The 15,847-nt window shown below is 38.5% G+C and overlaps 1 protein-coding gene across 5 annotated transcripts in view; it reads left to right on the top strand.

Moving 5' to 3' along the window:
* Positions 1-3,837: 3,837 nt before the first annotated feature.
* BBS7 (Bardet-Biedl syndrome 7) overlaps positions 3,838-15,847 on the top strand; it is an 85,357-nt gene continuing 73,347 nt past the window's right edge. For 2 of the 5 annotated variants that reach the window (XM_007495534.3, XM_056803503.1), the window contains exons 1-3: positions 3,838-4,084; positions 7,583-7,648; positions 12,611-12,673. In XM_007495534.3, coding sequence (XP_007495596.1) covers positions 4,049-4,084; positions 7,583-7,648; positions 12,611-12,673 — 165 coding nt within the window. In that variant the 5' untranslated portion in view covers positions 3,838-4,048. The remainder of the gene's footprint in view (positions 4,085-7,582; positions 7,649-12,610; positions 12,674-15,847) is intronic. The other 3 variants (XM_056803504.1, XM_056803505.1, XM_001362675.4) reach the window with 2 other exon arrangements.

The following is a 15,847-nucleotide window of genomic DNA, read 5'->3' as shown; positions in this document are numbered from 1 at the left end:
CTTGTGCTAAATGGTGAGGCTGCTGGTGCTGCTTCTGGTATTCATCTGGGTTGAGAGCTTTTTTCCTAAGGATGGGAGAGATTTATCATCTTTTTAATTTGAAATGCCCAGCCAGCTAGCTAGAGACCAGGTATTTTTAAGTCTATCTTTTGAACTCTTTTTCTACTGTTGAGACACGATGGGAAAGTGTCCCTCAATTCAAACTCTTACCTGAGTTACTGTCTGAAATTTTTTTAAAATTCCTATTCTACCCCAGGTAATTAGTCTGGATATTCTTCAAATTATCATATGGGAGACAATATACCAAAACCTATGGGATATAGTAAAAGAAGTAATTAGAGGGAAATTTATATCTCTAAATGCTTATATCAATAAAATAGAGAAAGAACAAATAATGAATTGAGAATACAATAAAGAACTAGAGAAAGAACAAATTTAAAATCCCCAACTAAATAACAAATTGGAAATCCTAAATATTAAGGTAAGATTAACAAAATCAAATATAAGAAAACCATTGAATTAATAAACAAAACTAAGAGTTTTATGAAAAAACTAACAAAATAGATAAACCATCAATCAGTATGATTTGTAAAAAAGAAGAAAATGAAATCTCTATCATCAAAAATGTAAAGAATGAATTTACCACTGATGAAGATGAAATCAAAGCAATCATTAGAAGTTATTTTGTCTAATTATATGCCAACAAATTTAGAAATTTAAATGAAATAGAAGAATACTTACAAAAATATAAATTTCCAAGACTAACAGAAAAGAAAATAGAATATCTAAATAAACCCATTTTAGAAACAGAAATTGAAAAGGCCCTAAATGAACTTCTTAAAAAATAGCATCAGAATCAGATGGATTTCCAAGTGAAGTTTACCAAACATTTAAAGATCATCTGAATCTAATATTAAAGAAATTATTTAGAAAAATTGGTAAAGAGGGAGTACTTCCAAACTCCTTTTATGAAACAAATGTGGTGCTGCTACCAACACCAGGAAGCAAAAACAGAGGAAGAAAATTAAAGGTCAATTTCATTAATTAGTATAGATGCAAAAATCCTAAATAAAAGATTAGCCAAGAGACTACAACAGCATATCACAAAGATTGTACATTATGACCCAACAGGATTTATACCAGGTATACAGTGATGATTTAATAGAAAAAACTATTGATGTAATTTACATAAACAAAAAGTGACAAAAATAATGTGATTATATCATTAGATTCAAAAAGAGCTTTTGACAAAATACAATACTCATTCCTATTAAAAACCACTTAAAAGCATACAAATAAATGGATTTTTCCTTAGAACAGTAGTAAAGATATACTTTAAAACATCAGTAAACATTATCTGTAATGGGGATAAGTTAGGAGCCTTCCTTATGAGATCAGGAATGAAATAAGGATGCCCATTATCACCAATATTATTTAATATTGTATTAGAAATGCTAACAATAACAATAAGGAAAGAAAAAGAAATGGAAAAAACCAGAACAGACAAAGAATTAATAAATCTATTCATAGATGATATGATGACACACACACATATATATATATACACACACACATATATATCCTAGGGATTCAATTAAAAACTTTACTATCAATAATTTTAGCAAAGTAGCAGAATATAAAATAAACCCCTATACATCATCAACATTTCTATGTTACCACCAATGTCCTGCAAGAACAGATAGTAAGAGATAATCCATTTAAAATATCATAGATAGAATAAAATGCCTATGAGCATATCTCCTAAAATGAATGCAGAAAATAAATGAACTTAATTATAAAACACTTTTAAAGAAAATAAGATTTAAATAATTGGAGAAATAGTAATTGTTTATGGGTGGGCAGAGCCAATATAATTAAAATAGCCATCCTATCTAAACTAACCTACTTATTCAATGCCATTCTAATTAAATGACCAAAAATTAATTTTATTGAACTAGAAAAAAAAGTAATAACAAAGTTCATTTGGAAAACAAAAGGTCAAGAATATCAAAGGAATCAATGAAAAAATGTAAAGGAAAGAGGTTTGGTAGTACCAGATTTTGAACAATATTATAAAGTAATAGTTGTCAGAACTATCTGGTACTGGCTAAACAATAGAAAATTAGATCAATAGAACACAACAGACATATAACGAGTTGTAAACGATTATGGTAACCTGTTTGACAAAAGTAAAGATCCAAGTTCTGTAAAAAAGAATTTACTCTTTGGTTAAAATTGATGGAAAAACTGGAAAGCACTGTGGTAGAAACTAGATATAGACTAATATCTTACCAACACAATAACACAATACCAACACAAGATCAAAATGGCATAAAAGGAGATATAAACAAATTAGAGAGACATGGAACATATTACCTGTCAGATTTGTGAATAGGAGAAAAAAATTATGAATAAACAAGAGATAGAAAGCATTGTGAGGTACAAAATGGATAATTTTGAGTACATTAAATTAAAAAGGGTTTATACAAATAAAACTAATATAGTCAAGATTAGAAGGAAAACAGTAAGTTAGGGGGAAAATTTTTATACAGTTTCTTGGATAAAGGTCTCATATCTAATATAAGGAGAGAACTTTGTCAGATATATAAGAAAATGAACCATTCCCCAATTGATAAATGGTCAAAAGATATGAATAGACAGTTTTTGGGTGAAGAAAGCAAAACTACATATAAGAATATGAAAAAGTGCTCTAAATCATTATTGACTAGAAAAATGCATATGAAAATAACTGAAATATCATCTCATATATATCAGATTGGCTAAAGTGACCAAAGGGCAAAATGGCAAGTATGTATGGATGCCCATCAGTAAGAAAGCAGGGTTTGGGGCAACTGGGAGGCTCTCTGGGGGATTCAAATCTGGGTTCAAGTCTGGCCTCAAACACCCTAGCTGTGTGACCCTGGGCAAGTCACTTGTCCAATTGCCTAGCTTTTACCACACTCTTCAGCCTTGGTACTGATACCGATTCCAAAAAAGAAGGTAAAGATTGAAAGAGGAACAAAAGAGGGCAGGAGGTGAGGCAGAGAGAAAAGCTGTAATCAAGGCACAAAATTCACCGAGGAAAGAAGGGAAGTGTCTTAGAGGTGCTGAACACATCTAAGAGATTTTGATTTGATCTTCATCTCTCACCTGACTACACTCCTTTGGTACTTCTCTGATTTTTCCAACAGGCCCAGGAAGCTTATTAGTCCTGTAAAGGTTCATTCAGTCTTGGTTCTCCACTTCATCCCTACCCCTTACCCCTTTGACTGGAGGATGGGGCCAAGAACTCTAAACCTCCATTTGAGAGGAGTGCTCAGCTCAGACTGTTCTCACCTGGATGCCCTACTTTGGAACTTCCCCACTGACATCTCCACCATACTGGGTACCTTCCGGTCCCTCTTTTTCAGCTTCCTGTGTGTGTTACCGCTCTCCCAAAGATTGTTGGCTCCTGAAGTCCTGGGGCTGTATTTTCACATTGCAGTGCTCAGCACCCAGGAGGTGCTTAATTAATGTTTATTGATTCATCAAATGGGAAGCCTGGTGTCAGTGACAGACAGCAGACTGAAGGAATGGGAACGGGAAAAGATTTAAGATGAACAAGTTTGTTGTTAGGGCTTGCTTAGTCTTGCAGTCGGGCTCTTAGCCTGGAGTCCAGCGCACAGATTGCGCTTAATTAGTGCTAGCAGTCTGACTAGCTGCCCAAGGCTAGGGTTTTCTGCATCTGGCTCAACCTGGAGCCCAGGATCCCTCCCTTCCCTGAGGGAGCAAATAGAACTACGGAGGGGCGGAGCCAGGTCCAGCGTCTCCATCGTCATGGAAACGGTTGCCAACGGGGTCTTTCCTCCTTCCCGCTAGGTGCCAGGGAGGCTGCGCGGGTGTCTGGGGGCGGGCTCTTGACCAAGACGAAGCTTTAAACCCCGCCCTCCTTCCGCCTCCATTGTGCCAGCACTCCCATTGGCCGCCAGCCGGGGGAGGTGCTTTGCGCGGGCTCCTCCGCTGGCGGCCGCCGCTGTTCACTCCTCCCCGCCCGGCCGCCGCCCCCGCCATGGAACTCACCCTGAATCGCTCCGACTATTTACAGGTGAGAGGAGCATCTCGAGGGGCCCGAGCGCCCCAGGACCCGGGGACAGATTCCTCCCCACCGCCCCTGCTGTCCTGCGCGGGGGAGACCGGGTGGGAGGGTCCCAACACTGGGGCCTGGCTGTCCGTGGGCCTCCGCGGCCGCTGGAGGAGGGATGGGGAGAGGAGTGGGGCTGAAAGACCCCTTCCCTTCCCATCCTCCCTCCTCCACCATCCCTGCCCCTCTCCCACCCTCCCCATCCCCACATCCTTGCCCTTCCCCCATCTCTTCCCTTCCACCTCTCTCATTTCTCCTCCCCTACCATTTCTTCCCCTTCCCATCTCTCCACCCCTCTATCCCTTTATCTTCCATCTCTCCATCACACAACTTCCGCCCCCAGTTTCTGCCTCTTCAGACTCTCCATTCCCTGCCTTCATGGGTTCCCACAGCTAGATCTGGAAGCAACTCACTCATTTTACAGTTTAGTAAAATGAGACCTAAGGGAGGGGGAAGTGACTTGCCCAAGGTCATAATGCGTGGGATACGCTCACGGACAGTGGACCCCCACCACTGAAAGAAGTTCACAAACACAGAAGTCAGAAGCTAAAGTAGGACAGCAGTTTATTCTTTCGGGAGAAAGGGACATTCCCCAGCTTTAGGTGCCTAAAGAATGTCAAAGTATTGAGTCCAAAGATTCAGTTTATGGGGTCTCCAATCAAAGAAACTCCTCCCCTCTCCTACCTTTTGTTCTGATGTTGTCTTCTTTGACATCTTGAAATGATAAGTGAATTGCTGGATTGTAGATTACTTGGAAAGATGAGTAAATCACTGGGTTATACATGACAAGATTTGATGGATTGTGAGTTACTTCACCCCTCAAGGCCTTTGAAATGTGAAAGGCCAAGGTTTTGGGGGTTTTTTTTGGGGGGGGGGCTCTAAAAGGTAGGGAAAGTACACAGGGTCTAGGTACTTAGCACTTCTGAGAAAGATGCAGATCTTATCACTTCAATACAAAGGCTTCTGGAAGGGACCTCAGAGACCATCTAGTCCAAACCTCTCATCTTACACAAGGAAACTGAAACATTGACAGTTTAATAGATTTGCTCAAGTTTTCACAGGTTAACAAGTGCTAGAGGACAGTTTTGAATTCAGGTCATCTGACTGCTCACATTCTAATGGAGGCAGATAATGAATCTGAGTTCAAATTCAGCCACTGTTACTGCAGGCACAACACTTTACCTATTGCCCCAAACAACTGCCAAAACTAGGCTGGAAAGCAATTGCTAATCAGCTTTGATAGTAGAAATTTCCTCTTAGGGATCTCCCAATACCAGTGGAAGGCCCTTGCCACCCTTGCCACCCTACCCCCACCCCCAATTGTTCCAGGCGCTAAAGACAGAAACAGTTCCTGCCTTCAGGGAGCTTACATACTATTGGATGGGGTCAACATGTTCACCAGAAGTTAAATACCAAATAAAAACAAGGCTTGTAGGTGGGGTTCTAGTAACCAGGAGATGAGTTAGATACGAAGCATTTATGTGCCAGGCTCTGTGTTAAGCTCTGGAGCTACAAAGAAAGGCAAAAACCAGTCGGCTCTCAAGGAGCCCACAGTCTAGTGGGGCAGCTGACATGCCATGAGTCAACAGAAGGGCGGAATGAAGAGGGATTGGGAAGGGATTCCTGTCGAAGGTGGGTTTTTTGCTGGGAATTGAAGGAAACCAGGAGGTAGAATGAGGAGGGGGAGACCATTCTAGGTATGGAGCACAGCCAGTGAAAATGCCCAGAGTTCGGAGTGTCTTATTTGAGGAATAGTCAGGAGCCCAGAATCACAGAGTATATTTAGAGGGAATGTAAGACGCAAGAAAAAACAGACATTGAAGGAAACTAGAGATTCTGAGAGATATGTAAGGTAGTGCTTTCTCAGAGGCATGGAGATAGGAGATGCTGGATTTTAAGACCGGTTTGGTGCAGTGTAGAGGTGAGAAGGAAAGTTACGGATATTAAACCTGGAAAGACCAGAGCCTGGTAAATCCTTCACTGGGGTTGTATCTCATCATAGAGTCAAGAGGGAGTCATTGCAGTTTGTTGAGCAAGGGACTGACCTGGTCAGATCTAGAAGGTTAAAAGGCCAATGTAGTGGCAAGTGGAGGTGTTAGGGTGGTAGCTGTGTGAGAGAAGAGGAACAATGATGTCTGCGATATGTGGAGATAAGAGTAACAAGATTTGAGGGCTGATTGGATACAAAGGAGAGGAGTCTGATGAGCTGATGACTCTGAGGGTACAAATCCGGATGACTGAAAGGATGGTGCTACTTTCAAAAGAATTAGAGAAGTGATGAAAAAAGATTTGGGAGGAAAGATACTGTTGAGTTTCAAATGCCCACGAGAGATGTCCACTGGGCAGTAGGTGGTGATATGTGTCTGAAGCTCAGGAGGCAGGCAGGAGCCGGGTGTATTCTTCTGTATGTCCTCTACTTAGAGATGATGAGATTACACTGAGAAAGAGAGAGCATGAGAGAAAAAAGAAGGTAAAATAATACCTGTCTTCCCTACCATATGGAGTTAATGCGAGCATTCCATGTCAGGAAAGACTGGAAATTGCAGAACATTTTCATTATTATCTATTATTGAAGATATATATATATATATATCAAAGATATATCAGGGGCAGCTGGGTGGCTCAGTGGATTGAGAGCCACACCTAAGGATGGGAGGTCTTGAATTCAAATCTCACCTCTGACCTCAGACACTTCCAGCTGTGTGACCCCAGGCAAGTCTTTTAACCCCCATTGCCTAGCCCTTACCATACTTCTGCCCTGGAACTAATATACAGTATTGATTCCAAGACTGAAGGTAAGGGGTTTAAAAAAAAAGTTATGTCAAAGGTTATTGAAGAGTTTTTATTTAGCTTTTTGTATTGGTAGTTGTCGTCATTCTTTCTTTATACTTTAGCAAATTTTAGCAATATCTCCCCTATTAACTGTTGTATACATTTACATATTTGCAAAGATTTAAGAAAAATTACTTCATTAAGGAAGAATATGAGGGCTTGGATTCAAATCTGTCCTCAAACACTTCCTAGCTGTGACCCTGGGCAAGTCACTTAACCTTAATGCCTTGCCTTTACTGCTCTTTTAACTCATGCTAAGATAGAAGGTAAGGATTTTTTTTAAGGCAAAATCTATAGATTAGATTATTAGCCTGTCTTTTTTTTTCCTTTTTAACAAAAAGCTTTTAGAAGCATTCTTGCCTGGCTCCCCTTACCACAGTGCCATAAGCAAGTGATCAGTGTCGTTTACTTCATAATTTGAAACCTAAAGTTCCTTGTTTCTGGATGAAGTCAATGTGGTGACTTTAGAAAATTTTAGCATGCCTTAAGAACTCCAATTCCATTGCAAGAGGGTTTGTCCTTCTGGTAGTTAATGACGGTTTCATTGTAAACTGTTTGGTCACAGTTGAAATCTGCTTGCTATGATCATAATTTGCTCACTAAAAAACTCTCTGGTTCCTTTTTTCCCAGGTGGGCGTCACCTCTCAGAAGACCATGAAGCTGCTCCCAGCATCAGGACGCAGAGCAACTCAGAAGGTGCTCATTCTTCCCTACATATGACTTTGGAGCAGTCTCTGCTCGTGTGTTTCTCTCTGAATTTGACCTTATTATGAGAAATTGAATGGGGAAGGGAAGTTCAGTGTTGGGAAAATTGAGGTTTTAGAATACTTTCTTTCCCTTACTGATAAGGTTCATGTTTTAAAAGGTGCTTTAAAATTGAACTTTATTTCTTGAATTCCTTTTCCCTCATCGGTCAGAATGCCACGGGGCATAATGTACTACATGAAGAAATAACTACTTTCTTAATTACAGCATTCAAATAAATGTGTGTTTGTGGAATACTAAGGCTTCAATACTTGAGAATATTTGAGAGCTCATCGATGGGGACATCTCTTCCGTTGTTATATATCTTAACTCCATTCAACCTTCTCATCCCTAGGGATTCTTATCCATGTTCTTTGGTGTTTTCTCCACTGGGCCAGATTCTGTTCTTCAGGCTGTGGCATACTAAACAGATTATTTTTAAAGATTCCCTCTTCTTTATAACAAAATTATTATTTTTAGCACAACTTCTCCATTATTTATTTTAAAATATTTTCCCACTTTTTCATGATTCATTTTCTTTCCCTCCCCTCTTCCTTCTTCACTCCCGGAGCCAATAAGCAATTCCAATGGGTTGTACAAATGTTATCACTTATACCTATTTCCATATTATTCATTTTTGCAATAGAGAAATTTTTTAAAGCCAAAACCCCCAATCATGTACCCATATAACCAAGTGACAAATCATGTTTTTCTTTTGCGTTTCTACTTCCATAGTTTTTTCTCTCAATGTGGACAGCATTCTTTCTCACAAGTCCCTTGGAATTATCTTTGTGTGGATAGAATTTGCTCCCTAGGACTCTCTTACCCAGCATCCCATTTACATGCTCATGATGAGTGTGAACACTGTGTGTACGTATGTTGGATAAAGTTTTGGTGTGACCCTGCCTCTGTCTTTTTTTCCCCCTTGAACTCAGCTGCTGACACCTGGCTTTCAGCCAGGCAGGAGAATTTACACACGTGTTCTTAACTTTAGTTAGAAAATTAGGCTTTGTACTTCTATTTCTTTTTTTTTAATTTCTTCTACTTCAAGTAGATATTAATAAACTTTATAAAATTAATACTTGGAGTCATTGATACTAATTTAAATCTTACACCTTGTAGAAGCAAAGTCCATTGGATTGTACCACAGTGTATCAGTCTCTGTGTACAATGTTCTCCTGGTTCTGCTCCTCTCGCTCTGCATCACTTCCTGGAGGTTGTTCCAGTCTCCATGGAATTCCTCCACTTTATTATTTCTTTTTGCACAATAGTATTCCATCACCAACAGATACCACAATTTGTTCAGCCATTCCCCAATTGAAGGGCATCCCCTCATTTTCCAATTTTTGGCCATCACAAAGAGCGCAGCTATGAATATTCTTGTACAAGTCTTTTTCCTTATTATCTCTTTGGGATACAAACCCAGCAGTGCTATGGATGGATCAAAGGGTAGACATTCTTTTAAAGCCCTTTGCACATAATTCCAAATTGCCCTCCAGAATGGTTGGACCAATTCACAACTCCACCAGCAATGTATTAGTGTCCTGATTTTGCCACATCCCCTCCAACATTTATCACTTTCCTTTGCTGCCATATTGGCCAATCTGCCTCAGCATTTAAAACAAAACTATTTTCAACAATTATCATGAAATGAAACAAGTAATATTGACCAGAAAAGAAATGTAGACATCAACAATTATCTTTTAGTAAACTTTGTATATAATCATGCCAGTAAAAATGTCTTTAATTAAAAAAAAATTTATTATAGTATGAAAAAGAAAAAAGATATTTTTATTTACATTAAATTTTTTTAAAGGAAAAAAGTATACCTACAAACATATCATGGTTTGTTTTTGAGCCTTAAATTCTGCAAATTTGTTAATAACTTCTTCAAAATTTGTCTTTGCATATTAATTTTTAAAAACCTTTACCTTCTATCTTAGAATTAATATTGTATATTTGTTCTTAAGCAGGAGTGGTAAGAACTAAGCAATGGGGGTTAATTGACTTGTCCAGAGTCATACAGGTAGGAAGTATGATATGAACCCAGGACCTTCTGTCTCTAGGCCTGGCTCAATCCACTGAGCCATTTAGCTGCACCTCCACTACACCTTACTCTGGGCATATTAATTTTTCCTAGGTGAAAGAAGCAGGTTTGATCACCTGTTTTAACTCATGGTTGATGAAAGGACATTTTTTATTCATTTAAATTTCAAAAATTTTTTTTTCACATGAAGCAACAGATATACAAAAGAGTTAGAAAAGATCTTAAACAGCAGGATAAATTTGTGAAAATGCCATTACACAAGTGAATTTAGTAAAGCCAAAATGTCTTCAAAAGACAAAGTTTAGGCACGACTAAATCGCACCACTGATGTCATATTTCATTTCCTTGACTTGTTCTTCAGTTTTAAAATAACAAACAATGAAAATAACAAGAAATTTCAGCTTTAAGTATAGGGTGCAAATGTTTCAGTAAAGTATTTCATGTCTGAACTAATATTTGCACTGACCAGAAAAAAATTGTACACCTTCATGTATAGAGATTCACTCTATGAAATACGACGACAAGAAAGTAACTCCGGTTCTTGTTCTTTGTCTTCACAATCCTGTGCTATCATTGTTTATTTCGCTCCCGCTGTTTTGATGCAGGGGTTGGAGACACACACTGTGCTATTCTGGACTGTTACAAGCTGAGGGCTGTGTGTATTAAGGGCTTGCCAGAGCTGGGAGTTCTCCAAATTAACTTCCTTACACAATACACTATTTATTGCTTTTCAGTTCTCTACCAGCAGTAGAGAATTGCCTGCCCCCCAGGAGGACCAGTCCCACTGCTCTACCCTTGGTATGCCAGAGCCTCCAGGTTGTCTTCCATTTTGTGGGTATGAGCCGAGCATTCTGGCTGTCCATGGTTCGTGGCTTGCTTTCAGCCCGTGAGGCTCCTCCTTGTCTGAATGTACGTCCTCGATGCCACCCTTTCCACCATTTTTTGGGTGTGGACTGTAATTGGACAGAGGTGTCTGTCTATTGAACCTCGTGGGTTTTTTGTAACTCCTTCAGAGATTGTGTGTCCAAAGAATCACAACCGTGCAGCGCCCCTGGCAGCCCATTTGTGTTAGAAGGGTGATTTTTGCCTCAGGAAGTAGTTTGGGTTTCTTGACATCATTGTGTAGTTTCCCAAATGTCACATTGCTCACTCTATTCCTCCGGTTAAATTCAGGGATCTTTGCACCTGCATGGTACCAGGCTCTGGGCTTAGGAACTAGGAATACAAATAGAACAAATGGAACCATCCTATTCTCAAGGAGCTTCCTCTATTCTAACAGGAACATAATATGTGCATAAAGAAGTACCACTGAGTAAATGAGAGGATACATACAAGGTCATTGGGAAGGAGGGCACTAGCAACCGGGGGGATGAAGAAACATTTCCTGTAATTACCGATGGACTAATTTAATGGACTTATTAATTAACTAATAATCAATACATTTATTATAATAATTAATTAATTAATAATTAATCAAAAGTTAATTGATTAACAGACTACACATTTAGTTGTTTGTCATAATGTGGGAAGGGCCATTAGGTGGTACAGTGAATAGAATGCCCTGCTGAGAGTCAGGAAGACCTGAGTTCAAATCCAACCTCAAGACACATATTAGCTGTTTGACTCCAGGGAAGTCACTTACTTCCTCTTTGTTTCAGTTTTTCATCTGTAGAATGGGGACATATTGAAGAAGGAAATAGCAAATCATTCCAGTGTCTTTGTCAGGAAAACCTCAAATGGAGTAAAAAGTCAGGACTAAAATGAATCAATAACAACAACAACATAGTATGGGAACATATACATATATTTGAGATTCAAAATTCAAACTCAACAATTATTACCTTTAAAGCAATTATTATGGCTCTTCAGAGCCTTGTATATAATATTCCCTGTAACATTGCCTTTGCAAGTACACAAAGAAAACAAGAATATATAATATGGCACAAAGAAACTGCTTCCTTTCTTCATTTATCACCTTTTAAATAAAGGTACAATGCCATCTCTCTGACCTGATCTGTGTATTTGATGACTGCTGTTTACCCTTGTCCTAAAACAAGAGCAGGATTTTTAAGCAACTACAAAGTCATGATGGTATGCCATACTAACGGTATTTTTGGAGAAATCATCAGGTATTTGGGGGATAGATGCATTCTTTTTTGCCCCCTTGGATTTCAGTTTAGAGTTAGACAATTCAAGTTCAAGTCTTGTTTCTGCCACTTTGTACAAATCCCTTTTTCTCCACGAGACTTAGTTTCCTCCTCCATAAAATGAAGGGCTTAGAAAATAATTCGAGGTCCCTTCTTGCTCTAAATTAGTGCTCCTGGGAAATTATCGAACCACATGTAGTACCAACCAAAGTGCCGTCCTTCATCAGGGACAACATTTCAACCTCACATGTTCTATCTTTTTGTCCTAACCCTAAACATTGCCTAAACCATTACAGACATGTGGGTGCCTCTTATGTTCCTAAAGAATGTCAGGAGAAGATATACTACAGCTATCTGGGCTAATCCTTTGTGAGGGATAATCTCTGGAAATTCTTATGGTTGTTTGGATGTTTAATCTGCCCTGCTGCACTTTAAAGCAATCTCTTCTTGTTCTGTTCTCATTTGGAAAACATTTATTACGTATCCATGACCTTTCTTCCTCTGATGTCCAATTCTATAGCCCTTTGGATTTGTGTGTTTGGCTTTTCTGGATTCTCCAATCTGGGCCAATCCACAGGCAGAATTTGTGTACTGAGGTTAAGAGCCTTTCACAGAATAGATACCAAGTCAGGAGTGGCGAATAATAAAATAGAGTCATGTTTTTATGTCTGAGTAATAACCTGAAAAAACAGTAACTTTATACCATTTGATTTGTTAAAGGTGGTTGTTGGAGATCAAGACGGGGTGGTTACATGTTTTGGCATCAAGAAAGGAGAAGTCATGGTAAGTGGAGCATTTGGGAATGAGAGAGAAATACTCTCCTTATTCTTTCTTATATCTAAGCTTAAGGAGTCCTAATGTGCTTATCTTGACAACACAGGCAATGGTTAAAAACAAATGAAAAAGACAATGTGTTCCACAAATATATATACTCAGTAATGTTGAGCTGGACAAATGGCTTAGGAAAAGCCATTGCCACTCATAGTGGAAATAAAATATATATGTTTCTTTGTTCCATAAACCTAAACTTGGGGGGGCAGCTAGGTAGCTCAGTGGATTGAGAGCCAGGCCTAGAGACAGGAGGTCCTAGGTTCAAATCCGGCCTCAGCCACTTCCTAGCTGTGTGACCCTGGGCAAGTCACTTGACCCCCATTGCCTACCCTTACCACTCTTCTGCCTTGGAACCAATACACAGTATTGACTCCAAGACGGAAGGTAAGGGTTTTTAAAAAAAAAAAAAAACCTAAACTTGGGTGAACGTTCAATGGCTTTAGAGATCATTTTGAAGTGGAGAGAAATAACAATGGGAGCTTAGCCATGGAGCAAATTAAATTAGATTTAATTATAAATTAAATGAATAGATATTATTAAAAGTCCCCTATGTGCCTAGCACTGTACTAAGCATTGTAGTAAATACAAAAGAAACAATAGAAGACATAATTCCAGGAAATTACATTTTGGTTAAGATATGCAATTGAGGGGGCAGCTGGGTAACTCAGTGGATTGAGAGCCAAGCCTAGAGATGGGAGGTCCTAGGTTCAAATCTGTCCTCAGACACTTCCCAGCTGTATGACCCTGGGCAAGTCACTTAACCCCTATTGCCTAGCCCTTACTGCTCTTCTGCCTTGGAACCAATGTCCAGTATTGACTGCAAGATGGAAGGTAAGGGTTTTATTAAAAAAAAGAAAAGATATGCAATTGAGTATTATAAATAAAAGCTCTAGGGATTCCAAAGAGTTCATTTGCATCCTGGATTTGTATTCTTAGTCTATTCCATTTAGCAACTTTTCTTATTTTTCTCTGTTTTTAAACAAGGATCAATTCATCTTTATAGTTACTACTCTGTGGTATAGTTTAAGAAATGGTTCTGCTACATCCTCTCCTTCCTTTTTTTATTACGTCATTATTTCATCATTTCATTATTTCCTTTTGTTCCTTCAGATGAATATTGTGGTTATTTTTCTTAAGTGTATAGGTAATGTAGATAGTATGACACTGGAAAAATAAATTAAGAAATTGCTTTTTAATTTATTTTTATTAAATTGGCATGACCCAACCAGTACTTGTTTTTATTTTTACCTTGTCTGATATCATGATGTCCAGTCCTGCTTTTTGGAATTCACTGAAAGCACAATAATAATCTCTTTTAAGTCTTGGTGAATTTTTAAAAAATGTACTTCCTAAAAGTAACATTGTTGAATTCTGCTTTCGAATTTATTATCTTACCCTTCTACATTTTATGGCTAAATTTATACCATCCACGTTGACTGTTATGAAAGCTAATTATGTTTGTCCCTCCATCATATCCTTTTATCCCCCCCCCCATTTCTCTCTATATAAAAATGGTGGTAAGATAAGAGAAATATGATCAACATTATCAATGTATCCTCAAAACAGTCTGATCCCTCTTCTTTCCCCCCAATTATCTTTGCCTAGTTCAGAATTCCAATCACTTAAATTTTCATTCTTTCCTGTTGATTCTCACTTCTGATCTAGCCTTCAAAGTTAAAATTTGTTTTCCAGTGAATATCCCCTCCTTGACTCTCCCATCTCTTTTGGCCTTCCTCTCTCTTCTCCTTGTCTCAGCTGCCTTCCTGTTGAATTTCATATGCCAAATTGTGAATGTGTTCATTACCTTTGTGTGGTTCAGGTATGAGTGAAATAGATATACTGAGACGCCTTCCCCACTGACTTCCTATGATATATTTATGTCATTTTCTTATGTGCCACATTTAGGAGAACTCAGAAATCCTTCCTCCTTCACTTTTCTCCAGTAGATTTCTTTTTCCTTCCTTTTCTTTTCCTCTGGTCCTCAATCACATAGAACAGAATCACTCTCATTCCTGACTTGGTTTTCTTTTCCACATATGTGGCCTTAAAGACAGATCGATTTTAAAGAAGTTTTTGCCTCTAATTAGAGGAAGCCTTTATCTGAAATTTAGCTTTTTCTAGTTCAATATTTTTCTTTCTAGGTTCCTCTTTTCTCTTTTGTTTGTATTCCACAGATTCTATATAGTTCTGGTCTTTTCATTGGGAAAGCTTGAAATTTCTCCATTCTATCATTCTATTAAAGATTGTTTTTTTTCTTTTAGGATTATACTTGTTTTTAGGGAAGTGAGAAGGATAAAGGAATAAATGTTTCTGTAGTGCCTGCTGTGTACTAAGTACCATGCTAAGTGCTTTTTATAAACATTATCTCATTTGACCCTTGCAACAACTCTGCAAAGGGAAATGCTAACAGCAGTGAAATGACTTGCCCAAGGGCGAGCTGCATTTGGACTCAGATCTTCTTGACTCCAGGCCCAGCACTCTGTGTACTTGCTCCACCAGTTGCCTCCCCATCTCCTTTTTTTTCCCCTTCTTTTTCTTTTGACCTGGAAGCCATGGACTTTGTCTATAACATTCCTGGGAATTTTCAATTTGAGATTTTTTTCCAGGAAGTGAATGGTGAATGCTTTCTATCATTGCTCTCTGATTCTAATAGATCTGGGCAGCTTTCTTGTCTGATTCCTCAGAGTATAGTATCTAGGTTCTTTGTCTTGTTACTGTTCTCAGGGATTCCAGTGATTATTAGGTGATCTCTTCATGACCTGTTTTCCATGTGAGTTGTTTTTGATAGTTGGTACCTTAAATGTTCTTTTGTCTTTTGATTTTGTTGTAATATAACTTGATGTCTCATGGAATCATTGAGTTCGGTTTGCTCCATTTTATTTTTTAGGGAGTTTTCTACTTGGGAAGTTGTTACTTTTTCTTTTTCTTCTTTTGACATTTACAGAGGAATAATAGAAGTACAAATACTCTCCCCTCTCCTCTTCCTTCAAACAATGGAGGACCCACGATCATCCCATGGTCATCTTATACCTCTCAGTCTCTGAAGAGAGTGAGTTCAGACTTAATACATTTTCTATACAGAATTTGCCCCAACTTCACTTTCCAGCTGCTTGAATGGACCATCTA

The sequence above is a fragment of the Monodelphis domestica genome, chromosome 6 (genome assembly GCF_027887165.1).
Source record: "Monodelphis domestica isolate mMonDom1 chromosome 6, mMonDom1.pri, whole genome shotgun sequence".
Lineage (NCBI taxonomy): Eukaryota > Metazoa > Chordata > Mammalia > Didelphimorphia > Didelphidae > Monodelphis > Monodelphis domestica.
The sequence above is the reverse complement of the archived record's forward strand: the minus strand, read 5'-3'. Positions and strand labels throughout refer to the sequence as shown.